The following is a 24,052-nucleotide window of genomic DNA, read 5'->3' as shown; positions in this document are numbered from 1 at the left end:
TCAAGAATCCAGAGATGGAAGATATCGTCAGTGGTAGACTGCAATGAATGATACTATCAGTCGGGGAAGCAGAATTGGAAATTTTCAAGCTATATGCACCATCACAGTGGGATGGGGAGGAAGACTCTGCTTAGAAAGCATGCAGTTTATGAGGCTAGTGAAAACTGTGGAGAATAACGGGGGACTTCAATAGCATTATAGAAGTGGGTGACAGAACAGGGGAAGGAGGAGGTGGAACTTTAGGCAGTTGACCAAGATTGCTAGCAAATATAAGAAGAGTCACTAAGAGACTAAGGTACGTGTGGGCAGGGGAGAAAGTTTTCACTAGAACTGACCCGTTTTCTCTAGACGGACCACACTTGTTTCACTGAACCAGCAAAGAGGACTTATGGGAGGGACAGAGCGTTTCAGGTGTTCACTGAGGTAACAGGTTTTCATGGAGTTTTGTTTGAAGAAAAAAAGGTGATTCTTGCAACTCTGTCAAACGCTGCAGGGTTTGTGGGAAGTTGATGTATGCTGTTTAAGGGTAGTTTGTTTTTGGACATATAGTTGTTTTTGCAATATGAAGTTTTGGTAAAACAAGGATGGTCAGCATGTGAAGCATTGTAAGGTAAGTGTCAGGTGATAAGTGTATTTTAAATAAAATTGGTAAATAATAATAAAAAAGGTTCCCATCAGTAAGTTTGCTTACTGTGATTCATGTGTTTTATAGTCATGCTCAGTGTTGGCTGCATTTAATCAACTTCATAGTTAGTTATCATTACTGAGTCCATACTAACGTTGGCAACAGTTTCATGATAGATAATGTATTTAATGAAGTGTCTTTGTGTGTGAATAAGACAAGGGATGCTTGGGGGGAAAAAACCCTCATCTTGTATTCAAGTAAATAGAGTACAGTTTCTGTAATGCAGTCATTTAAATAAGGATGGAAGGTGGGACTTTAAAAGTACTCTCTATTGGCTTAATTCTGCTGGCACTGAAACCAATGTGTGTTTTACCACTGACCTCTAAGGGAGTGGCGCTAGATCACTGCTGAGAGGGTTTGAAAATCCTGTAAAGAATGTACAGTTTTTCTTGTAATAAAGGCAGTACAGTAGTTTGAAACAATGCTGTGAGGGTAAGTGATGTCACCAGACTCTTCCTTTTACCGTAGGCAATACTGTGAAGCTGTTAAAAGTTCATGCAAACTGCCCTAGGGGTGAAACAATAATTCATGTCTTGTCATCAGTTCTCTGTTTCATATCTCCTAGGTCATTTTCCAAATAAGGCAATGCCATCTGCAGGAACACTGCCATGGCTACATGGCATCTTCTGTAACATGAACAATCCTTGCTTCCAAAGACCCACTCCTGGAGAGTCCCCCGGCATTGTGTCTAACTACAAAAATTCCATGTAAGCAGAGAGAAATGTTATGCATGCATGAAAAAAATAAGTGGGTATATGTTAGAGTGGCCAGAATATGCTGGGGAAATCCCTAGCAGCTGATCTGTAATGCTGAGGTGTGCACAATCACGGGGTAACCTCAATATCAAGGTATGAAGTCCACTCTCAAAATAATGCTCATCCCCATCACCTATCAGTGCACCAGCCTCACAATAAAGGATATTTTACGGAAATGTTCTGCAGTGTGAAATCAAGTCCTTCCTTTGGTAGAAAGCTGAGCATATAGGAAGGCTGGATGGTTCAGGTCACTGGTACTGGAGTATGGAGCATTTCACTTCTAGCGTGTATGCCTTGATCAAGCATACATCAGTAAATAACCGAAGCTATCATTTGATGCCCATTCTGTGGCCCATGTAAAATAACCTCAGTGGTCTCATTCCAGTTGCCAGTGAAGACATAAAAACATATCTACCTTCACTTGGATAGATTGGCAATGTTAGTAGACATATCTGAAAAGAATTTAGAAGTATAGAACCTGACTTGTCTTTTCTTATCATTAGAGGTATTACTATTTTTTATGAACTAGGGCTTGGGTGAACTTCCAGTATGGGAAAGTTTACACTGCCATTGCCTGGGCAGTACCTGTCCTAGAACTTATAAAGAATCTCTGTCGTTCTTGTAACTCTGTCAAACACTACATTCACTAACAGATTTGGGGGGTTGGGAGGAAATGCTGCTCATTCCATCAGAATGATGGTTGCAAGTGCTCCAATGTATTGTGTACTATAGCTGACTCATGCAAGCCAGAGTTCAACAAGGCAAGGGGTTGTAAAGTGAGGACAACTGCAAAATCTATTAAATGTACAAAGAATGATGGCTCTGCGCCCATCTCTTTGGAGGAGAAGGGTTATCCCCAAAGGCACCAAAATTGACCTTGTCACCTGGCGGATATTTCCAAGGCTATCAAAGGCAGAGCCACCTGACTGCATTTGGTTGTATCTTTTCATTCTACTTTATTTTGGTTGTTAGCATTTTGAATATCCAGTCACACTGTTAGTAGCCCACAAACTGTGGTATCTTTCTCTATAAACTACCATTACTTCTCTAGTCAGTATAATTTGTCTTGTTGCAGAGGTAGCTTTCATTTTATGAACCAAAGTAGATTGGAGCCAGAAGGCAACAGACTTGGCTCACTGAGAGACTTTACTCCTTTCTTTGCTGTTTTTCATCATCTAAAAGAAATCATTCAGGCTGAAAGCCATCTAACTGAGTATCAAAAAATGTAGCAGTCTTAAAGAAATGCAGTTGCTACATGAAAGATGAATGCCCAGGTTCACTCACACCCACTTCAAAGGGAATAGCCACAGGTGTTTGAATTCCTGGGTGTGCTCTCCTTTTCTCGGTGCTACTCACTAGGATTTGTTTTTAACTGCTCCACAAATATGGGGCCTAATTCTACCACCCTCTTTTCTACTGTATATCTATTCCTTAATCCATAGGACTTCTCTTAGTGCGAGCATGAATATATATATTGGGTCCAAAGTAGTTTTATCAAACAACATATTGGATGTGGCTGTGCAATGCAAATGTTAATTTTATTAGAATAGTTCAAACATTAGTCTCCATCTAATCAATAGCATAACATGCCAAGTTAGCACCCAGGGCAAACCCTGTGGGAGTGCAGAGGGGAGGCAAGTGGTTCTGAGAATGGGGAGAGCAGTTCTGAAAACAGGGGTGGGGAGGGAATCAGAGTCTGCACTATGGCAGCATTGCCATGCTGGGACTCCAAAACAGTCCTGGCAGAGCTGCTGCCACTGCGTGTGCTCTGATCACCCTGGCCCTATTACTCTCAAAGCAAAAGCAGCTGGGAGCTGTTTTGGAGTTGTGTTATGACAATGCTGCTGAAATGCAATGCTGAGTCCCACATGGACTCTGTGGGGATGGATGGCAATTCTGGTGCCCCTCCAAGCTGGGCACTCAGGATGGGTCTTGCTGACTCCTAGTTAATATGGTATCTAATATTCTAGGCTGGTGATTTTGCCACGGTGGTATATCTGCAGCCTGACAAGGAAAAAGCCATTTCTGAGAATAAGTAGAAAACAGGCATTAACCAAAATCTCAGGTTGGACCCATCAAGTTTGGATCCTATCTGAGTCTGAACATGGCTGCCTCAGCATAAAACCAGATAAAGTCGCTTGCTCTTTGCTTTTTGGGAGAGTTTCTGAGGGCATGGAAGGTTTCTCTTAACTGTCCTGTATATTTAGTCTTAATTGATGACTCAGTCATTATTCTTTCAGATTAGCAAGAGTGTATCAGGATGTTCAAGAGGTCTTACTGGAAGCTCCTGAAACCCGTGACTTAGGCCGAATGTGGGACCAGCTGCGCACGATGACCCAATTTATGGAAACAATAAGGACCAATCCTGAAAGAATTGCAGGCACTGTTTCATTATATTCTTTTCAATGTTATATGTTCCCTCCCAAGAGTTGGAGTACAGTAACAATACATTTGACTCTTGGCTGCTAGTAATCGTGCTCTTACAGAGGAGGCTAAGTCACTGAAGGGGTTAGCTCATTGTCAGTAACTCAGGGCAGTTCAAACCAGTGTAGGCTTCCAGGAACACAGATACATTCTGAGCTGCATTTGGGAAGCAAGCTGCAGAAACTGGTCCCAAGCAATCTGCCTTGTGGGAATGAGGGAAAGCAGAAAGTGCCAGAGCTTTGCAGTTCAGAGTTAAAGGCCCACACTCCAGATTTTTGGAGCTTTCCTCTGTTCTCTGTCACCCTGGTTATGCATGTTCATTTATATAGCATGTCAACTCTGCTTAGCAGTCAGAAAATAAACAAGTGCATTCCAGGTCCCAGGCATCCTGTGAAATATAATGCTGATGCTGACTTTAGACCAGGTATTTTATATTACGATATGTGTATAGTTCAAAAATAAAAATCTGAATCTCACAGTACACAAAGCAGTCAACAGAGCTATTTTTGGACACAGAAAAGCAGAATAAGAAGTGCTACCCTCTTCTCTGTATAGGAGTTACTGGCAGAAGTGTCTATATTAAGTGTGTCCAATTGTGTGTGTAAAATATCATCCTATTAAATAAAAAATCTTAAAAGCAACATTATTCACATTGCAAAGTGGAATACTTGGGATTTAGGAAATGCCATAGTCACATTTGCCTTTCCCAGTCCCTCTTCCTCCAGCTCCCCAAAAAATTTTTGACAAATATCATGGGGTGTCAGAAAACAGAAACAACCCACCCTCTAATTTTAAGTTCACAGCATGAGTCTAGTGTTCCCTGCACTATCTGTATATTGGTTCAAAGAGTTAATAAAATTATCAAGAGCTGTAGTGTTTTCGACCCATTACTAGACCTTGTATATAATTTTGGAGGAGGGAGACTGTTGGAATTTTGAGGTCATTTTCATGTGCATGTTCATGGGAGGTTGCTTGAGTAGGGTTAGTTTAATAATGGGGTATGACTGTTCCATATGGTACATATAAAGCTTTACTGCTATTCCCTGGGATGGGCTTCTTGGAAAATGTGATGAAGTTTTGCTGTGCAAGGTTTCAAAAGGGCTGTTTTAGCAAAATGTACATTTGGGCTGATTACAATAATTTCTCTTGGAGTGCATGTTGAGTGAATGTAAATGATATGGTTTGTCACTGGTTCGCTGTACAATACTTTACAGAACGGAGCCTGAATGTGGACATTATCAAGTAACAAAAATAATTGGACTTATAAAATCAAGCACTATTTCGGAATCAAGGCCACAGTTTTCAAATGTGGCCAACAGTTTTCAGATGCCTGCTTTTTGGGGTTTACACCTTGAGTCACATTTAAAAGACCTTATTTTCGGAAAATGAATGCTCAACATTTTTTGAAAATCAGATCCCATTGAGTCAAATTGCTTTGGACCCTGAAATCACTAAACACTATTGACCTTGGTCAAAACGTGTAGTTTCCCTGGATCTATGCCAGAGTTTGAGACATTTTTTAATTCACTTTACCTGACTTTTCACTGCCCTCCACATTGCCTCCCTCTGCATTCAGGAAGAGGACTGCGGATCCGAGACATCTTGAAAGACGGGGAGACTCTAACCCCCTACCTACTGAATGTTGTTGGCCTCTCAGACTTCTTGGTTTTCCAGCTTATGAATTCTCAAGTGCGCCCTGAACAGGTGGGTTAATATTTTTGTAGTAGGAGCCATCTGTCACTGCCAGGCTGTTATCTTGACAGAATGGAATTTTTTGAGCTGGAATTAGGGACAAAAAGCAGCCCTGCTGTGGAGGCACTTTGCTGAGGGTTTCTCTTACCTTATAGGAACCTCTCTTCTCTTTATTTATTTGTTCCAAAATACAGGCTTGTTTTGATATTTCAAAAGCACCTTGGGGATAGATTGAATTAAGGTAGTAGGGTTTGCTGCCCTTGTTGCTCAAGAGCAGCTGAATCAATACTGAATAGTGACACTGCCGGGCAGTGATTCGGTCCCCATGATCAAAGGCTTGGCTCAGGAGCACCGTGCAGCTGTGTACCATTTTAACTCAACAATGTGATGAATAGCTACAAGAGAATTCTGTGGGTTGAAACGTTTAAATTCACCGCCCCCGATGTCAGCAGTGTAACACAGGAGCTCAATGGCATTTTCCCACATGAATAGGTAGGAGTGCTGAAAAGCAGACCTGTTTTCTTGGATTCTTACTGAATAATAGATTGGCTAAGAGGACTCAGAGTGAAACTGCAAGTTAGATCATTCCTGAGGCAACTACACAGGGGATTGTATCTGACTAAGTCCAGGCTGTCTTTGCTCCTCTGTGTGTGGTGGCTGGGGAGCTGTGAGAGGAATGCTGTGCTTATGAATGTACGTTGCTGAATCAGACTTCTGGGACTATTGCCCTTCACAGCGTGTGAGAATGCAGAGAAAGGAAGTAAAATTGAGGCTGAATGACACAATTCATCTTTTTCATTACCAAGGAAAAACCAAATGTTGGAAATGTGTGTGGCTGCTTGTGGCCAGCAGGAGAGAGGATTGATGAACCTGCATTCAGTTTTCCTCTGAATTCTCGGGTCTATTTGGTGTGACTGGCTGTCCATTGACTCATCTGCTCCAGTTCTGACTTGAGTTACAGGAAGCCCCTGACCAAGCAAAACCAAAGAGCCAGATCCACTTGCTGGGAGCTGGAAAAACTTACCTTTCTGATGCTTGTGAAAAAATAAATACGTGTGTGCCTTTTTGGATTTTTCTTCATATTTCTGACCATTCCTCCTCCTCCTCCTCTCAGGTCTGCCACACTAGGAAAATATGTAGTTGATTGTGGTTGTTAAGTAATGGCGCCCTGGTGGCCTTCCTTTGTCTGGTGTTGAAAACCATTTGGCTGCCAGTATACACGAGACCAAAGGATTTTCAACACAGTTAGAAAGAACATGATTGAGACCTGCTGGAACATGGTGTCTGTGGTGCTTATTGTGTAGGTGTTAAGAACGGTCTGGCTCTTTCTACATTGCAAGCCAAAGAGTTTTCAACACCAGTTGAAGGTGGAGCCAGAGGAAACTTGTTGACAATGAGTATCATTGCCCATGTGTTGTTTTATTTCTAGGCTTTTGGCAATAAGATTTGTAGCAGCAGATCATCTGAAAAAGAGTAATTTATTCCTATGAGAGAGTAAAATATTATTGACACATTGGGCAGGAGTAATGGAGGCAAACAGGTTATGTTTGGTTGTCAAAGGGGCCTAAGCGAGTGCCTTGCAGTGGAGTTGGGTGTCCAACTCCCAGAAGCTCCTTTGAAAATTCCAGACCAAATAACTTGCCTATGGTCAAGCTAGTAGATATGACAGAGCCAGGAGAGGAGCACAGCCCTCTTAAAGCTAAGTCCGGAGCCTTTGCCACAAGATGCTACTTCCTGGTTAGGCGCTTCTGATACTCTAGACTTGATGCTCTTGCATACATGCATAACTGAGAACAACTTTCCTTCCCTCTCCCATGCCCGTGGAATGAAGCTGTCCAACCTGAGAAAAGGCAGAGCCCTTTTCTCCCCAGCAACACCTGGGGTGAGAAGGAACAATGGAAATAAGCTGATGGAGAATAGGTTTAGGCTAGAGATCAGAAGGCAATATTTTACAGTTAGGGTGGCCAAAATCTGGAACCAACTTCCCAGGGAAGTGGTCCTCATCCCTACCTTGGGCAAATTCAAGAGGAGGTTGGATGATCACCTGTCTGGGGTCTTGTGAACCCAGCATTCATTCCTGCCTGTGGCAGGGGGTCAGGCTAGATGATCTGTTCAGGTCCCTCCTGACTCTAGCTACTGTGAAACTATGAAACCTGAAAGTGCTTGTTTAAAAGGGCCTGGCTGTGGCAGGCAGCTGGCTGCAGTGCATTTGCTGACCTCACTAGCACCTTGGGAAGGCAGGAAATGACACACACAGCTGAAAGCTAAAACCTATCAAAAAGCCAGCTAGCTGAAAACATAGTTTGTACTGCAGCTTGGCAGTTTGGGCCAAACAATGACATACTGATAAAATTATTGGAGTTTTCCTCTAGGGAGCTGCTGCTGGGCTACTCCACAGATAAGGATAAGAGGCCTATGCTAACTCTTAATTAAAAGTTCAAGGAAGATTGACTACAGCCCACAGTGCCTGGAAATTTAGAAGGGTGTGACGGTTTGTTGGGTTTCTAATCTGTTTTGTTCATGAGCAGTGTGTCGCTCACTTCTTGAGGCTCTATGTTCAGTTCCCAACAGTGATATCCTCTTCACAGGATCCTAATTTTTCAAGTCAAAACAAGACTTTTCTGGCTGCCTACCAGCGCAGATCATTTTAAGGCCCATTTCCACTGGTGAATTTGTGCTGCCCGCATAGGATACCTGAAATGTGTCCATACTCCCAAAGTGTTCGTGCATTTCACATGCATTCCCATGGCTCTTTAAGATTGTTCTAGGTTGGAGCAAGTGCCTTCACCTGCAGCAGGTCAGCTTGGTCAAACCGGAAAGCTTCGACTTGTTCAGCATGGCAAACTATATTTTTAACTTGTTAATGTGACTTTTCCCCCCATCTTCCCTTGGCTTTCCTCTGAAAAACACAAGTACCTGCAAAAGTCCAGTGACACTGATTTTTCCTCTGCTGCTTTCTCCTCTTTTCCATGCTTGCGAAGTTCTGTTAATGATTAGGGGCCTCAGAGGCAAGACCTCTGAGGAAAGGCTGAAAGGACTAAAATAATTTAATCTGGAGAAGAGAAGACTGGGGGTGGAGAGGATTCAATAGTAGTCTTCAAATATGTGAAGGGCAATTACAGAGGGGATGGAAAAGGGCTTTTATCTGTGGTCTTAGGGGACAGGAGTACAGTAAATGCCCTCAAGCTTCAGCAGAGGAAATTTAAATTGGAGATTAGGAGGGATTTCTGACTATGAAGGTGGTCAAGCATTGGAACAGACTACCTAGAGAAATTGTAGAATCTCGATCCTTGAAAATTTTCAAGAGCAGGTTAGACATGCACTTAGCTGGGATAGTTTATTCAGGGATGATCCTGCTCTAAGCAGAGGATGGACTAGATTACCTTGTTAGCTCCCTTTCAACCCTGCTTTCCCATGATCCTATGAATTACCTTGAATGCAAAATAACTGAAACACAGCAATAAAAAACATATGACAACACACCTAAACTAGCTAGCCTTAAACTAGGTAGATCAGGTAACTGTAGCAGTCTAATTGTGGCAAGATGGAAGTCAGTGCAAGCTCATTTACTGTGACAAAAACTAATGCGTGAAACTTCTGGATAGCATGTTAAGTGCACTCTGAGTTGCCACAGCTATATTGCTACTGGTACCTGAGTTGGCTTGTTTATAGCTAGCATGGGCATATCTATGCTGTGATGTAGTCACTGCTGTGGCTATAATGTCTATACATCTGTAATTATACTAGCATAAAATCTGTGCATAGACCAGACCAGATGTGTGTGCATTACCTCAGTCACATAAATACCTTTTTATCAAGTATAGTTTCATCAGCTGAAATTCAGAGCCATCACACTGGACAGACTGCAGTGCCTTTTTGAAACCTGCTCCATTGCCCCTGGGATTCTGGATCCCTTTGATCTGAACAGAGTCTCCACAGCCTCACTCCCCACTTCGATCTGCTATATTTCATGGAGAACTCCTCAGAGGCAAATTCCACTCTGTCTGTGCCATCCACCTGAAGTTTTCTCTGTCTCACTTTTCAAGCTCATTACTGTACATCTTTATAGGCCTTCTGGAAGCAAATCTCAGCTGTGGACAGACAAAGAGGCTTGTAGGTATAAAGTCAGTTGTGTACTTTTGGTTAATGTTCCACTTTCTAAAGTGCCATCTTAATTCAATCAAGATAAATGTTGAGAGAAGAAATATAAAATATACCTAGGCTTATCTGCCTCGGCATTGGTCCAATAATTGTATGATCTGTGATGACTAAAATTTGTAATGCTTTTTACAGTTGTTTTTTCCATAGCTAACCTTACTTTGTGCAGACTTTCAGTTTCAACAAGTTGCCTCAGCACTGAGTCTGGTCTGGTTTCTCTGTTTCTGATCATCTCAGATATTTAAGCTCTTCATAATGTTTTAATTATTTACAAATTACCTGTATTATTAAATAGACTAGAAATATTAGCTTATGAGTAACTGCCAGTGATAGAACTTATTTCCCCATATTATCTCCTGTATCTCATAAATCCCACCTTTAATATAACTATGACTTAATTCTAGGCCTAGAGGGCCCTATGTGCTTAGTATAGACCCAGAATCACTCTGCTTATTTCTGTGGAGTTATTCAGTATTAACATTCATGTCTCAATAAATGAACATGGTCCTTAGAAGTTAAACACTGAAATAATAATTTTGCTATTTTGTTTATATTATAATTTCTAGTTGCTAAATGACCACTGTACTTTAAAAAGGATTTTCTAATGTCTAGATGTATGCCTGTGTGCTATGGTGTTGGGTTATGGCTTTGGAGGAAGTCTGTGGTGGAAGTGTTTGGTGAAGAAGATTCAGGTTTGAGAATCAAAATAGAATTAGACTTCTACTGGCAAGTCAATAGGCATCGTGAATAGGCTTGACTCACATAAGAATGCAGAACTATATGGAAGGTTTTCCTAATTCTGGGGCTGACTGGCATTCTTATGGAAGTCCAGTCCATGCATCCCAACCCAGGAGGTTGTGTGGGTATGACACAAGTCCTGTTAGAGTGCAGGGGGCAAGAATCTGAAACCAACGTAGGATGTACCCAGTCAGGGTAGAAAAGCTTATCTAAAGGGGTGGTGATTCCATGTGATATCCACTGTTGGTCACTAAAGGGCTGTTCCTTCACATGGCTTATATCATCCCACAGTCTTGGTAGATACTAATTATAACCCGTAAGATGCCATGTCTTCAGTACATGTCTCTAGTTGCCACTGAGAAGACTGAAGCACCCACAGTAATAAGATTAAATGTGCTTTTGGCTGCAGTTTGCCTATGGAGTCCCTGACTTGGCTCTGGAGGACATTGCCTGCAGCAGGATGCTACTTGACCGCTTCATTATCTTCAGCAGCCGAAAAGGTCTGCCTGCTGTGCACAAAGCAATGTGTTCCCTCTCCCAGGGGAGCCTCCAGAGAATAGAAGATGTCTTGTATGCAAATGTTGATTTCTTCAAGCTTTTCCGGCTGGTGAGTATGCTTTGGCTTATCATTTCAGGGGTGTACTTGGTAGCCGTGTTGGTCTGAGACAAAATGAAGTTTATTTCCGACCTATGGGGACTTTTTACCATCTTGTACCATCTACACTTTTCCCAGAGTCTGATGAAGGGACTTTGATTCCTGAAAGCTTGCAGAAAAGGACTATTTTCTTGCCATTTTCCAGTTGGTCTATTAAAAGGTATCATTTGGAACCAAGAGTTCTAGTTTTTTGTAGGCCTTTTGGCTTATCATTGGCATTCGTTTTCCTGAAAAGACTTTGTTATAGTGCTCAAGTTCCAAGCAGACATTTAATTTTTGCTCGGATAGTTAATTAGGCCTGTGGGCTAAACCCTGTCTTGAGTTGTACAGAGCAGGGGAGCAGAGGATGCTGGGAGCCTTTATTTCTCTCCCTTTGTAATCATTGGATTACTGGGTTGGTGACCTACCTACAGGTTCATGTCTTTATGGAGGAATGGTGCTGTATTTTGCTGCCCTCAATATCCTGTGCCCTTTTAGTTACTTGATCTGCCTGCACAGTACAGCCAACACTGACAAGATCCCATGTGATGCCACAATCCAGTGCCCGAAAAAGTTCTGTTGATTTTTTTCCTGTTCTTTGCATGTGCATCATGCCTGCTGAAAATGGCAGTAGAACGACTGGAGGGGTATACCCACAGTATCTTTAGCCCAAGTTCAGATGAACATATGCACTGCAGCACCAAACCTTTTCAGATTCAGCTACAGTGTTTTGGGGACTTTGATGCTATCTCCTCAGATAGCAAGAAAAAACAAGTCTGAAGGGAGCCACTGCTCAAATTGAAACACAGGGAGACATGAAGGAAAAGGAAAGAGGAAGTTGGGTTTTGTAGTGATAGAAATCATAACTTAGAGAGGTTCCTAAGGTTCCTGTACACATGCAGAGAGGCTAACCTGATGCTGGAATTACAGTACATCGGAGCAGACTCAATTAATCGAGTCTGCTGGAGCATGCTAATTATCATGTTCAAGCTTTAGATAAAGCACTCCTGCCACTATTTTGAAATGAGGGGACACTGATACATGAGACACTTCGGGCACTTTAATTAGGGTGGCTCTCAGAGCTGTTTTAATTAAAGCACCCTGTCGACCTCTGGAGCACGTGTAAAAACACCCTTAGAGCTTGCTTACAGCTCCACAATTGAAGTTTGTTGCTTAATCCTTCTCACTCTTGTGTGCCTGTGTTTATTGAACCCACTGATCACTACAGACCTGAGGCCCAAAGTTTGTGTGGGACAGAATCCAGACTTGCCCAAAGCTTGCATGTTTAGGCAGGGGTTGTGGGGTCTCCTTTACTGAGATAAGATTCATCCACAAAGTTGTGTTGTGGATTTGTAGTTCCAGGGCATCAGCTGAATGGATTCCTCTTTATATAATGCCTAGCTCAGAGGGGCTCTCAACTGGTTTGGGAGCCTGCCTGCATTCCTACAATGAATAAATAATAAGTATGATACATTTGAGTTTTCTCAAGCATAAAGGTTCCCCTTTTAAGTCTAAACTCTCCCCAGTTGCTGCTGTTTACCCCTAAAGAGTGGCTGTCTATAAAAACACTCTTCACTCCAGGTACTTTTGAAGTGTGGTTCTTCCCATCTATGAAACTGAATCCAGTTCTGTTTCTTGTTTAAATCTTTGAATAATAAGTTAAGATGTGTATGCACATAAATACCTCCCCCACCACCTCCCTTCACCCCCCCCAACATACATTCTCTATCCATTATATACAGGCAAATATCCCTCTGGCTCCTTGTCAGGAGTCAAAGGAAATCACGTTGCTGAAAGCAAAATGTAGACAGAATAATAAGCTCCTTCTCTGGCCCACTGCTGTGGGGAAAGTGAGCCTCTTTCTGGAACAGTGCTGTAATTGCAGCTGGCTGTCTGGTGGTCACCGTGTTGTTTGCTTCCTTTCATATGCTCAAGCTGTAAACTCAAAGATAACATTCTTTAATACCTCAGTGCAGCTGAAGGGGAATATATGGTTTACTTAGTACAGTGGCAATTACTCGGTGAAACACAAAATCCACTTTGAACAAGTCACTGCGTTTGCTCCATGTGTAGTAAACCTGGGTTCAGTGGATTATTCACATACATATGAAGCACAGACTTGTATCAGGTTGATTAACATGAAACTGCTTATATAGACATATCTAGGAATTTGAGATGGGCTCTATTTGTCTTCACTGCCTTACAATTTGACAGTCCTACAATTACACCTGTATAACATAACCAATCACGTGACAACGTCTATCCTAATCTGAGGCAGCCCTGCTCTGTGAGTGCTATTCTCCACTGCCCTGCACTTCTGTGCAAAGCGAATGAAAATGGGCATGGGTGAGAATTCTTCATTCTGTCTCAATGCAAGTTCTGGGGTAGAGAAAAGACTGGCCCAATAATGGCATGAGTGAGATTTCCAGGGCTGTACCTGCTCTCAAGGCATCTCTTTCCTAAGGATACTGTTTTTATCTCCTGTGAACCTGAACATCCCACTTAATGTTACAGCTCTTGACAGGATGCAGGGGGATGCTCTGTGCCAGTCAGGGTGCGAGGTGGGACTGCACGTAGCTTCCACTAAGTCTGTCGTACCCCCATGCAGTTGAAATGCAGGAGGCTGTTGATGGGATCAGAATTTACCTCCCACTGAGCAATTCAGTCATTGTAAAACACTTTTATTTAGAGCGTTTGTTGCGATCAGTGAATCATATAAGATGCATCATGCTGGAAACATTTTGCAGTGGCATTCAGGAATTAACACACGCAAACTGGCTTTGTATAGTGTGGAGAGGCCGGATATTTCTCTCACTTTCTCCTGGGTATAGAAAGCCGTTTCCACATAGTGCATTTATTATGGGCAGTGTTTTGCTTATAAAGAATCCTGCTAGCTTTTTGTTTGTTTCTTTTGCTTTGCTAGATGTGATTCATTGTTGTAAAAGAACAAGCAGACAGCGGTTGCTTCCTGAGTTTCACAGTCTTACCCATCTCTAGTTACTTTTGGGCATCAGGAAAAAAATAACTTGGGGGCCATTTTGATAGCCAGCTGCTCCGTTCACTGTAGCTGACATATTAGTACGCAAGCATGTTTTCTATGAAACTGCTACCTTTGTGATTTCCTGTTGTCTCTGTACAGAATGCAACTTGCCTCTGCTTTCTATGCTTCCTGCCATCTGAAAGAAATAGTGTGGACTCTGAGAGATGAATGGGTATACAGTGCAGTTGTTTCAAAGGCCAAGTTTTATATGTTGCAGCAAGGCCAAAGAAAACAGCTATCTGAAGAAGGAGAGGGAGGACCAAGTAGTTCAATGCAAGATTGCTACTTAGTGCCATACAACTGGCATGAGCCCCACAGGGTAACCCCCAGTACAAAGGTGATCCTCTGAAGTGAATTAACTGACTCCCTGTACTGGCTACCAGTGTAGCAGAGGAAATAAATGCAGCTCCCAGCTGCTACCAGGTATCAATACACCTCTAGCTGTATTTTCAATGCTGGTGTGACCATATCAACCCATTGTTAGAGTAATTAGTTACTCAGGCTGACATATGTATACACAGACACACACTCGCATGCAACTGGTGTGAGGCCCCGCAGAACTTCTCTGTATAGCCAGGACAAAACTCTTAACCTTCAGCTCTGATAAAAGACTTCAAGCATTTGAGCTAAAGGGGGATATATAATAATAATATTAGGACTTCTTGTTCCCAATACTGTGACTGGGCAGTAGAGCCTCTCTCATTTATATTTCTAATTTATTCACAGCTTCCCACTGTTTTAGACAGTAACTCAGCAGGTATTGACCTGCAGTACTGGGGGATAGTGCTGTCTGATGTGTTTCAAGCACTGCGAGAGGTAAGTGCTCTGGTAGAGAAGCATGCTTTGCTCTTTTCTGCCTTTGTCTGGTCCACCCATTTGTCTCCCCTATCTCTTGCTTGCATCTCTGCATCTGTGAAATGATCGGGAAGTGATGCTCCCTGGCAAATGCATCCTTGCCCTCTGCTTTCCCAAACATAAAGGTAGGGTATAAACATCAATGGTACCAGACCTTTATTGGTAAGGGCATGAAAGTATAAGAAGTGAAATTGTGCTTGTTGCCAAGATAGGAATCAAAAGGAAGTCTCCTGTGGGACCTAACACTTATCACCAGTAGCTCTGGGCACAATCAATTCCTACCCAGACGGTTTATTTCTCTGAGTGTTTGTTGTTATTAAAGAAGTCTTATTTTGCTACAGCTAGCCAGGAGATCAAGCATACAGGACCTTCTGGAGGTTATGCAGCCATTTTTCCAAGATGGAGAGCCAACATCCTTAGGCCATCTGATGAACTCCTTGTCTGATCTTTTCTGTGGCTACCCAGAGGGAGGTGGTACCAGAGTGTTCTCCTTCAACTGGTATGAAGATAATAACTACAAGGCCTTTCTTGGGATTGAATCCACCAAGAAGGAATCCATTCATTTTTATGACAACACAACCAGTAAGTTTTCCCGTCACGTCTTGCAAGCCCAGAGATTATAGCTTTTGCTACAGAGCACAAATTCTGATTTTCTCCAGAGTAATTTTTTTGAGCAGTTGATTTGGAAAATCAGTGCCTGGATGTTTATGCTTCACACATGAGAAACAGAAAAACCTAAGGAAGGAGAGCTGACAGAAGAGCCTTTCATGTATAAGTGCAGGACACAGGAGTTACCATAACAGATTAGCCAGTTGATTCATCTTGTCTGGTTTCTGAGTCTGACTTTGGGCAGAAAGAGAAGTTTCAGAAGAAAGTGCAGGAAATCCCAAGGTGGACAATTCTGGCCATCCAAAATGTCCTATGAATAGGACAGCTAACAAATAGTAGAATTCACTCTGCTGCAGCTTCCAAACTCCTGTTTCACCACAGTATAATCTACTTGGCCCAGTTTATCATTTGTGTCCCATAGATAAAAATATGGTGCTCTCACAGTGTTATTCTGCCTCTTAGCTCCAGCATGGCAGTTTACCCAAGTCACAAAATGTTGTTGAGCCTCTTCAGATCCTAAAGTCAAATTGATTTGTATTTGTTATCCAGGCAGCCTAAGGCTTTGCAGGATGTTGTGAACAATAGAGCTTGGATACGGTTACATAAAGTCTGTCCCCCTTTTTCTTTCCTGTAGCACCCTTTTGTAATGCACTGATCCAGCGCATGGAATCAAACCCTTTGACCAAAATAGCCTGGAGTGTTGCAAAGCCCCTGCTGATGGGGAAAATCCTCTTTGCTCCTGATTCTCCTGCTGTAAGGCAAATACTGAAAAATGTAAGAAGCTCTACTGTATGCTTAACCATTATTTTAACCAACTACCTCTTCACTAGCCATCTTGCTCTAGTGACCTGTTCTTCCCAGAATTCCTCCTGCTTTAATGCCTAGAATGTTCAGCATACAGCATATAAACACTCAGTTATGAGGGATGAATTATGTTAAAAACAAGAATAATCTTCACGGATTCAGGGAGGCCTGTCTACACTCCAGAGTTTTGCCAGCAAAGGTAGCTTTTGTTGCCCAAAGTTTGCATGCATCCATATCCACATCTGATTCCAGGTGGCAAAACTAGGGTTCAAAATATGGGGGAGAGTCTGGGGGGGTGGGGACTGAGCCTCTGCATAAGAGATGAGAGCCCCCCATAAGAGATAAGAGCTCCCCTAAAGCCCCCCCCATAAAAGACGAGAGCCCCCAGCCTGCCCCACACCTTTCTAAGCAGCTCAGGCGGTGGTGGCGGCTCCTTCTGACTGCCACCGCTGCAGACTCCCCCAGGAGTCCGAGTGTAACTCAAACCCTGGGCAAAACTTGAAATGCCTGTTAACAAGGTTAAGTCAGAGACAAGGGAGCAAGGAGGGAAGAGACAAAGAACGAGGGATGCATGTTCCATGTCTCACCCCACTACAATTTGGAAAACTCATTGCTTCAAATGTCTGTTATTCCTTGCACATTCCCCAGAATCCTAGTCCCATGCAGTAGATCATGCTCAGTAGTCATGCTGATGGCCCTGCACAGCATCTTTTGCCAAAACAACCTCTCACAGTAAGTTACATAAATAAATAGATAGCATTAGCAAAAGCTTTTGTATGTGCATATTCCATTCACATAGCAATGTAGGCAGCAGTAGGCCAGCAAAAATTCTGCCAATGAAACTCTGTAGCATTGACTTGGCCCCTCTTTGTGATGAGCACACTCTATGGAGTGCTCCATTACCGGAGTCAGTTTTAATATTTTTGTTAAAATATTGACTCTAAATGTTAAAATATTAGTAAACTTTGGATCACTGTTTCCTCGTATGCAGTGGACATCAGCCTGTCTGTGCAGGCGTGTCTCTCCATGGAATGTGATTAGCAAACTGATATTCTTCTCTGTTGTTTAATGCCTCAGGCAAACTCCACCTTTGAGGAACTTGGGCGCCTCAGACTGTTGACCAAAGCCTGGGAAGAAGTGGGACCTCAGCTGTGGGATTTCTTTCAAAACAGCCAGCAGCTAAACATGATCCGAGTATGTTATGCCCTGATGGGGAACTGCGGTTAGAGCAGCTTCCTAATTCAATATGGGGGTAGGAGAGTTTAGTTTATAAAGTGTGTTTGGAGGCATGATATTTGTAGCAGACAGTGTTTCTGGTCACTGGGTTTTTTGGTTTGAGAGTTTGTCCTTTGCGTGTGTGGATCCCTGATTGGAGCAAGCGGGGTGCGGCCACATCCCCCTGTGGCTTTGTGGCGCATGTGCGGTGAGCTTTCATACCACGGGCATGTCAGTGCAGTTCCTATCAGCGCTCTACATGTCCCCGACTGGCCTGGTTCCAAACACAATATGAAGTAGTCTCTGAGTTGCTCCAAGTTGAATCCAGGTTTCCATAGCCTCAAGGTCCATGCTCACAGCCTGGGACGGCAGTTTTGTAGCCATGCTCTTTCCTGGCAGTCTCTCCTAGGAAGAGATTCCAAGGTTCTTCTTTCAGATTAGTCCCTCGAAGGCCAGTGTCAACTGTAAAGTATCTTCTGTGCTTTAGCTGTGAAAAGTAATTTCTCTCAGGGAAGGCTGATTGGCTTTCTTTGCAAGCACTTTTTTCTGCCTGTGGGACACACCTATTCCATGTACGGTAAGGAGGAGATAGACTCAAGAATCAAATAAGGATACATTCCTTGTAACAGCCCCTCCCAAAATTAAAATATTTAGTTGTCCCTTTAAAGAGAAAACTCCTAAGTCTACCCTTCCTCACGATAAAGAGGCAGGGTGAACCTTTCTAACTAGAGCCACGTGTTCTACTCTAAAGCAGGTCAAGAGAAGTGATGTGAATGAGAACAATTCTGTTTCCCTAGGACACTCTGAAGCACCCCACAGTGAGAGCCTTCTTGAACACACAACTGGATAATGAAGGTTTAGCTGAATATGTGATCAACTTTCTCCATAATGGCTCCCCAGAGAGCCGAGAGGAGGGCATGGCAGACTTTGATTGGCGGAATATCTTCAATACCACAGACCAGGCCTTGCGTTTGTTGCATCAGTATCTTGAGGTAAGGTCAGCAGATGTGTGATGGAGAAAGATGAGCATCCCTGGCAATCCTTAAAGAAATCACACTGAGGTATTGTCATCAGTGTTTTGGCACTATGGTAACTGGTGCCAAGACAATTAAATTACAGGGCATTTCATTTGTTGTTCCTTAAATAATATGATGGCAGAAGAACGATACCATCGTATCCTTAGGACCCTTTCACCTGAGGATCCCGAAATGCTTTATTAAAAACATCATCTGAGTTTCAAAACACCCATGGGAGGATGGGCAAATATTTTTGCAGTCTTAGGACTGTACAGGTGCTTCCATGGAGCCTGTTTCTCTCCCTTCACTTATTCCCCTACTCCCAGTTAGACATCCTGTGTTCAAGAGAAAAATATATAAATGGCTGTTCTGATGGTTGGAACAATAGATGCAGGACCTGCCTCATTTATGAAAAAACCCTTTAGTTTTTAATAGGGAATAAACCAATGGGGGCCCTATAGAAATTTGTTTAAAAAGCTGCAGTTTAAGAAATAGTGATCTTCTTTTCATGGGTTTCTGAACCATCCCATAGCACTGTATAGTCTCCATTAAATTGTGTGGGCTGGTTAAGAGAGTCTATAGAAACACCATGATTTTCTAATAGAGATCTCACTCTGACTTTTCCATGATGAGGCAAGGGGTTTAAGAACCAAAAGCTTTGAAATGCACCCAAAACTCAAATAATGTTTTTCATATGTAGTAGAGCGCTTTCCAAAACTTCCTGAACAATAATAATCCGAAGGCTCCAGAGGCCTATTGCTGGAGTGAATGATGGGAAGGCTGCAGCCAAAAGGAATTCTAGTTCAGCCTGTAATGCTGAATATTATTGTCCAGCTCTGCTGCTTCCCAGATAAATTTCACTGTAGCTAAAAGATACTGCAGAGTGCTCTAGAGGAATTCCCAAACACAGCAGTGACACCCCTGTGGATTGCAATATTTTTTTATAAGGGATTTCTCTGTACAGTGAGAAATTACCTCACTTAAGCAAAGGATGCACATAAACTACCATAGAGCCTGACAGTCATGTTTTCTAAAATGGCCTCCATCTTGGGGTTGACCAGAGTGGGCCCAATCAGACACCCCAAAACAAAGGGACTTGAAATCAGAGGCCATTTCTGAGAATGGGACTGCATTTGTTTTTCTTGAATGAGTGTCCATTTCTCTAGCAGTATGCGTGTTTATCAGGACTGTCTGAGGCCATTCAGGAAACACAATACAAAAAGTCAGTGGCAGCGTAGTTATTTATACAAAAAAGAGTTAATAGCATCTTTAAGGTAATTTTCAATTGATGCCTCAATGATGACACAATAGACCTTTTTTATTGAAGCCTTCTCTTCTTTGTGAGCTAAAAACAGCAAGCAGGTTCTTTGAGAGACCTTTGTAATCAGAGGCTGATTTTGCTTCAGCAATTTTAGTGACAGATTCAGATCCCATTAACAAAGCTAAGAAGTCTGGTGCAAAGGTGGTGATATTTTCAGTATTGGAGGTTGGGCAGAATGGTGCATCAGTGACTTCCCGTGAGGTTTCTGGGACTGACCGTGACAAAAGCTGATTGTGGTCTGTTTGCTTCCTAACTGCAGGGAAAAGGGCAAAATTGGCTATCAGGCCTAAAGCAAGAGATGGTTACAGTGCAATAGACTCCCAGTGAGGAAGAATAAAGAGAAATAAAGTACAAACTAGAATTAGTCAACTCCTGTGTCCAGCAAAACCCGTTAGGCTCAACCCTGTTGTAGATCAAATCTGACACCTTAAAAGCATTAGTCTCAGTAATAATAATGCTTAGCAGTTCTGGCTATAGTGCCTTCCCCAGAGGATCCATGTGAAGACAGTGCGCATCTACTGAATGGCTGCTTATCTCAGAGAGCTTTCTACTCACCAGTCTGCTGAGCATGAGTCTACTGAATGGCTCAAATGTATGCAATACTACCAAAGCCCTTGTTAACATAGAAAGAGAGTTGGATATGTCTCTTTCTCAACTTGATACTTGGTGTTTTGAATATATATTGAACCAGTGGTACATTCTTTAAATAACAATAATTTTGAAACAATGTGCAGGTAGCTGCATTAAACAGAAAATTAGCATGTTCCATCATGCTGACGCTCATGATGGCACAAATTATACTCTCTTGTATCAAGAAAAAGAGCAGAACTGTTAACGTTTCTTTTCTATCTGATTGATGTTATGGATCTAATAGATGTTACAGTTAGCACGGTCTAATGATTTGGGAGTTTACACTCCCGTTTAATCTCCTTTTTTGTAGTTCCCAGGCACATATTTTTGGAGGTTTTGAATCCTTGCTTGTTTACTTAACAGGGGATTTGAGTTAAAGCGCAGCCTATGTTTTAGGTCAGGCTAGAAACTACTCACTCTGCAGTGAGCACACAGACAAGATCACTTGAGCACAGATAGTCAGTCCTCCAGCATCCTTCCCACAATTCCCTCAGAGGGACAGGAAATTCTACAATTGTCACAAGTTACAGGGAAAGAATCCAGAAGATCCTGGAGATCACACAGAATAAGGGAATAGGGCCCAGGTACATGCAAGTGAGTGGAGAAACACTGAAGACCCATTAATACGAGTGAAGGAATCACCTCATTTAGACAAATCTGGGCATTCAGACCTGGATACCAGTCCCCGGGGCTAACTGGTCAGCCTAGCTATATCCATAGAGAGGAAAGCTTCATCCAAGTTCTGCTGCTCAACACATGCGTCAGCAGTGAAAAAGGAGATGACATTCCTCAACCCCTGCAACAGCAAACCTCTGGCTGCTGCCCCTGCACTTTCTACCATTGCCACCCAGGGCATAGTAATGACTAGTTATGCCCCTGTTCTAGATTGCTGCCAAATTGCCACTGCTATTCCAGCTTCACGAGCTGGATAAAATCACTTAGCAGGCTGGATCTACTCTACAGATATGGGTTGCTGACTCCTGGAGCATCCTTGAGTAGTTCACAGCAGCCATTGAGTGCACACCCCAGGACTGATCTTAGACTGTCCTGTGACAGAGAGCTGAAGAGCACTGCTTAAATGCATACCCAGGGCTGTTACTCCCAAGCTGTCTATGCTGTCTGATTGCCAGCTTTGTTCACACAGAGTGAGAGTGAGTAGGGTTTATGTCCTCAGCTGCAGTCTCATGTTTGTTAAGGAGTCTGTATGGAAAAGCCCTATAAGAACCTTAATTCTTCTGTAAGCACTCTTCAATTTAAAAGGAAAAAAAGGAGTGAAGTTTTATTCATCAAATTGAAAGATTAAACAAGGGAACCTTTACATTTCAATGATGTCTGCCAGCTAAATAACAAGTTGTCTGTCTGAGCACTTTGATGTAGAGTAATTGTTGATTATTGACCTGCAAGAGATGATCAAGAAGATAAGATCAAACATGTTAGCCTCTTGGTGTTTTATGAAGTGAGGTAATTGAATACATTTCTTCTCAGTCAGTTTAGAGGTTCAGTACATCTACTGTTTTCAGCAATATATCACTGGTTTGGAACGCAGAAGCAAAAACCTACAATTGTAAATTTTCAGGTTACTAACAAGGTAGTTTACAGAGGTCACAATAATTGTGTTTCTTTTACCTAGAAAATTGAAAAGGGACAAGGTTTCTTTAAAATTACTGTAGATAATTGTGATGACTCAATGCCTTGTGCATGAAGTTACAATATCTCATCGCAGGATAACTACAGACTGAGTAACAACCATGAGTTAGTTGGGGAATGTTAACTGCAGTCAGCAGGTTAGGCACAAACCCATTACATGGTAAAATGCAGTAGATATATAATAGTCAAGGGCCATGGACAGATGTGCATTTGAAATGCCTCCAAATCCACTCCAGTTTGGAATGCTTCAAATCTGGAGCACTTCAGTGCCATACAGACTTGTATGTCCACACCTTCCTGTTGGAGCACTTCAGAATCACTGAGACAAGATGCAGTAGCTGTGCTCTCCAGTCAAAGAACACGATAGGGAGTTGCTTGGTCCTCCAGCATCCTGCAGTGCTTCAATTCCCAAGACACCTTGGGGGAGAGGAAAGGGAATGGGATGGACAACTATGATATTTACCCAAGTACAAAATGACTTAGATTTGAAGGTGACCCTGCAATAATTAGATTCTGTATATAGAACATTTATAAATGTGTTACAAGTTTTCATGTACAGAATCCAATTATTGGAGGGTTGGCAAGCAACAGCAGGTGGGCAGGCTGACCCCTGCCCCCTGCACCCTGCTGCCTTTCCCCAACTACTTCCCCCCGCCCAGTGCCTGCACACCCCAGTGTCTGCCCCTCCTGCGACTTGCCCCTCTTCCCTCCTGCCCCCATGCCCATGCCTACCTGCCTTTCTGTGCCTATGTCTCCTGGTGCCTTTCCTCTTCCCGCTGCCACTTATCATTTATCAGTGGCAAGAGGAGAGGCAGCAGGGGCTATGGAGAGCAGGTGATGAGTCGGGGTGGGGACATCATCTGCAGCTTGGTCTCCAACCCTGTTAAATGGGGGGAAAAAAACTTCATCTCGGATTTGAGTAAATATGGTAAGAAGCACTCTCCCGTGCCCTCTGTTGTCTTCAAGAAACTCTACAAATGGGAGTCAAGAGGCATAGAAGGAATCCTCTCCTGGGCTGCCCCTGGATGGAGAGCAAGAATCCCTGAATTCTTCTCAACCCTGTCAGTAACCGCAGCACTCACCAGGCGGTTTACCAGTTGAACCGGGGGGCAGGTGGATGACCAACCAGCCTTGCAGACAGGCCGGGGATGGAAAGGGTCACTGACTCAGTTGGAAGATAGTAAAATTGAACTTAACGTTTACTTACAGTAAGATTTCAACAGCAGTTACACAACAAAACGACAGTGGTGAAGCAGTAGTTAAAGATGACAGGTAGGAGATAGCAATTGCTTTTTCCGATGTACATGCGGATGGAGAGCTCACTATTCGGTGAAATAATAGCCAGAGTGTGACTATTCGTACTATTCGTATGACTATTCGGCCATGGGGACATGGATTCCTGGACAGGGTGACCAGTCCTATCCAAGGGCCCGTGTGGAACCCGGGACCCTGCACTTTAGCGCGCTGTCCCTTTTATAAACTCTTCAGCCAATCAGAGGAGGCTGCTGATTTACAGTTAAGAGAGTGTGTCTGCTGGCCAGGCAGCCACGCTTCTCCTGCAGCTCCTGATTTGTTAAGGCTGTCTGATCACGAGCTGGTCAGCCTCATGATCATGGGCTCTTCACGCGCTGAACATGTCCTGCTCTCGTGTTCTGCATTGGTCTGGCACGTGGGCTGAGCGTATGGTCACCTTTTCTACTCAGACAAACCCAGGGCCTTTGGCGTTCCTGAGGATAGCCAAAGCACACAGGAGAATACTCTTCAGCTGTCATCCCCCATGCCCATGCAGGAGGAAGAAGAGAGAGGGGGGAAACTGAGCAATGTGGGAT

General features: G+C 43.0%; 1 protein-coding gene across 1 annotated transcript in view; it reads left to right on the top strand.

Moving 5' to 3' along the window:
- Positions 1-5,361: 5,361 nt before the first annotated feature.
- The window catches only part of ABCA4 (ATP binding cassette subfamily A member 4), a 95,709-nt gene continuing 77,018 nt past the window's right edge, over positions 5,362-24,052 (top strand). The window contains exons 1-7 of the mRNA XM_059727650.1: positions 5,362-5,568; positions 10,862-11,059; positions 14,853-14,942; positions 15,323-15,563; positions 16,225-16,364; positions 17,472-17,588; positions 18,407-18,601. Coding sequence (XP_059583633.1) covers positions 5,362-5,568; positions 10,862-11,059; positions 14,853-14,942; positions 15,323-15,563; positions 16,225-16,364; positions 17,472-17,588; positions 18,407-18,601 — 1,188 coding nt within the window. The remainder of the gene's footprint in view (positions 5,569-10,861; positions 11,060-14,852; positions 14,943-15,322; positions 15,564-16,224; positions 16,365-17,471; positions 17,589-18,406; positions 18,602-24,052) is intronic.

Source organism: Alligator mississippiensis, chromosome 5 (genome assembly GCF_030867095.1).
Source record: "Alligator mississippiensis isolate rAllMis1 chromosome 5, rAllMis1, whole genome shotgun sequence".
In the NCBI taxonomy this organism is placed as follows: Eukaryota; Metazoa; Chordata; order Crocodylia; family Alligatoridae; genus Alligator; species Alligator mississippiensis.
Note: the sequence above shows the minus strand (reverse complement) of the source record. Positions and strands in the feature narration are given on the sequence as shown.